This window comes from Mastomys coucha, unplaced genomic scaffold, assembly GCF_008632895.1.
Source record: "Mastomys coucha isolate ucsf_1 unplaced genomic scaffold, UCSF_Mcou_1 pScaffold14, whole genome shotgun sequence".
Taxonomy (NCBI): domain Eukaryota; kingdom Metazoa; phylum Chordata; class Mammalia; order Rodentia; family Muridae; genus Mastomys; species Mastomys coucha.
Window position 1 is genome coordinate 43434252 of NW_022196896.1, and position 3100 is coordinate 43437351.

At 40.4% G+C, this 3100-nt stretch overlaps 1 protein-coding gene across 5 annotated transcripts in view; it reads right to left on the reverse strand.

Moving 5' to 3' along the window:
- The window catches only part of Eya1 (EYA transcriptional coactivator and phosphatase 1), a 311134-nt gene extending 308309 nt beyond the window's left edge, over positions 1-2825 (reverse strand). Inside the window, exon 1 of one of the 5 annotated variants that reach the window (XM_031366906.1) lies at positions 2761-2825. In XM_031366906.1, coding sequence (XP_031222766.1) covers positions 2761-2793 — 33 coding nt within the window. In that variant the 5' untranslated portion in view covers positions 2794-2825. The remainder of the gene's footprint in view (positions 1-2760) is intronic. The other 4 variants (XM_031366904.1, XM_031366911.1, XM_031366905.1 and 1 more) reach the window with 4 other exon arrangements.
- Between the last annotated feature and the right edge of the window lie 275 nt (positions 2826-3100).

Genomic DNA, 3100 nt, shown 5'->3' on the forward strand with positions numbered 1-3100 from the left:
AGACCAGCGATTGTGATTGCACTTCTATCCACTCTATGCCCAGTCCAGATCTCTGGAATAATTGGGAGACACATAGAGTTTCACTAACTCTTCCCTCCTCGTCTCGTCACAGTTCTGTGCTCACAGAGCAAAGAACCAAGGCGACCTGAGTCATAGGAGCTTCCCAAGCTTAGAATGAGTGATGACTGGATGTGCTAAGCATTACGCATATGTTTTGATACCTAGATGTGTATATCAACCCATTCAAAAGACTTCTTTTAAAAAATATATAATAGCTGGGCAGTGGTGGCGCACGCCTTTAATCCCAGCACTTGGGAGGCAGAGGCAGGTAGATTTCTGAGTTCGAGGTCAGCCTGGTCTACAGAGTGAGTTCCAGAACAGCCAGAGCTATACAGAGAAACCTTGTCTTGAAAAATCAAAATAAATAAATAAATAAATAAATAAATAAATATAAAACTATATAATGAGAAAAGCCAAAGGTCTGATTCCTTTCGTGGAGCTGTGTAGGGAGCAAAGAATGAATCATCCTAGAAACAGTAAGCACACCTACAAAGAGCCCACTAGAGAGTGTAACCCTGGGCGTAGAGGGCTTAGAGTGGAAGGCTGTCTCTGTCAGCACAGGAAACAAGGGATACGTGTACACAGCACATGTACAAGGGCTACAATATGCTTTGTTGCTTGTACCAAATACAATTGGCTTGCGATAGGAAAAGAGGAACAAGGGAGATTTCAACCCTGCTTGCAAGTGTGAACACTCTTGTTATTGGTTCCCTGCTTGCAGGGGTGAACCCTCATGGTACTGGTTCCCTGTTTACGGGGTGAACACTCTTGTTACTGGCCCCCTGTTTGCGGGGTGAACGCTCTTGGTACTGGTCTGATACTCCATGTACTCTTTTGTCTTAAGGAATGCCCACACTTTCCACCAAGTTCTGGGTCCTCTTTCCATCCTGAAGCTGTTTCTTTAAGGAAAGGGGGCCTAAGAGCAAAAGGAAGGCAGCCCCGCAGCCCCTACACAGGAGCCTCTGAAGAAAAGATGCATGCGCATTCCTGACTGAGCACACAGGACCCAAACTGCCAGGAAAGGCTTCTCCAATCAATACCACATGACATTTGTCTTTGAGAAGTGGTCCTGTCTGCTTTTGCGCCTCTGTATTAGTCTACTGCTGGTCAAGAGCAGAACTGCTTCATGATTAGTGAAGGTGGGCATGGAGAGAGAGAGAACAAAATGACATGTAATTTGTTGCCCACTAAACATGTTATTTTGCTCTGAAGGGGACAAACAGGAGGAGGGAGAAAAGAAGGTTAAGGATACAGGGGCCAATATATTTGTTGTATAATATGTAGTTGTATGGAAAGCCCTTATGTAGCACAGTCCCATGAACATGCACAATGAAGAGTTTTTCAAAATTTAGGCAACATAATATTTTTGTTGAAAGCCAATGCATACCTCTAAATCCTTATGCTTTTTTACATATTAATTATTTTAGTTTTGAATCATAATTTCCTCATTCTTAAATTAGGATTGGCAAAATACAAAATGTGGTCACCAAGCACACATCTCTGCAAAAGTTGTTAAAACTTGTCAGACTCTCCAACATACCAACTTGCCTCTATAACAAAGGAGACAGCATTGAGCTGCTGGTGATTTTATTTTTCATTGATACTGCGTAAATTATGCAAGTACTTTCATATAATAAAATGAAACATCACTCATTCCTAGTAGGAGTTTAAATGAAATAAATAACTAAGTAGATTACGGATGCCTGTTTCCTGTTTAGGGTAAAAGCTACATCATATAAAGTGGTCCTGAAGTGCTTTGTCTGAATTACCTCAGAGATGACTTACGGGATCCGTAGAGTCTACTCTGTAATTGCATACAGTACAACTAAAGCTGATGTGATAGCTTGACCATTGGTTATTAAAATCCGCGTCCATTAGCAGTCAAAGCTTATTGCATAACACCAAAAGGGCTTGTAAAACACACACTTACAGGAACCACAACAGCATTACTAAAGATCACACTCTAGGTTGGTTTAATTCCATTGTGTGTAAAGCCAGGCAAAGAAACCTGAAAGCCTTTGATCTGAGCAGGCGCCTAAAAGGCAATGTCCTGTATCCTAACCCAAATACTGCTAGAGAAATTTCCTAAGGAAGCAACTTTAACCCACTGGAACAACTCAGAAGCTGGAAAGAACTTCCAATGAGAAAGTCACTTCGAAGCCTCACTAAATTTTCCTTTAGAGATAGAGTAAAATGTCTGAAACTTTTCTTTGCTTACAAGATAAACTAAGTATAAGCCAAGGCTCCTTTATTTGAAATCCATTTGGGACTTGGTCAGACTGTGGAACTTCCAGAGCAAACATACATTTTAAACACTTATTTTATATACTATAAAGGAAATATATATAAGCAACCTAAAACAGGAATTAATTTTAAGTTTGGTGAGACAATATGCTTTCCCTGAGGCAAGGGAAAATGTAATAAGCATTACAATTATGCTGTACATATTGGTGTAATTACACAATAGTAAATGTTGGCTTTTCCTCTCTGACTTGACTTGTGATAGCGGATACCTCTAAGAAGAGACATAAGTTAGCTTAGGCTGAAGAAATGGCACACTACTTAATTCATAAGGTTCAAAATCATTAAAAATTGGCACAGAGACTGAGAGATTTCCAGACACTCAGATTACAACGAAAATAGTCATTACAATTTTAAAAGCCATATTCTTTGCTTAAGACTGACATTCTGTTTACTTACAGGCTGCCCATTTATCTCACGAGGGAGTTCCATTGAAGACTTCTTCGCAATTATATATGGGCTATTAGCAACACACGTCTTCAAAGGGTTTCAACGCCCCACACCTGTGTGGAGCAGAAATCATACAGCCATGTTAATAGTGGGCATACATCTGCAGCCTTCCATTCACAGCATGTATACACAAGTCAAGAATTCTTACTTCACTGAATGAATCTCTAAAATAAATACTATAGGCTCCCTGTTTATCACAATTTACATGAGCCAAATGTGACCAAATTGTAGCTCAGTGGTGCCTGCTATCAGCAGCTGCAGCTCAGGAAGAAAGGCAGGCTGAGGAGCA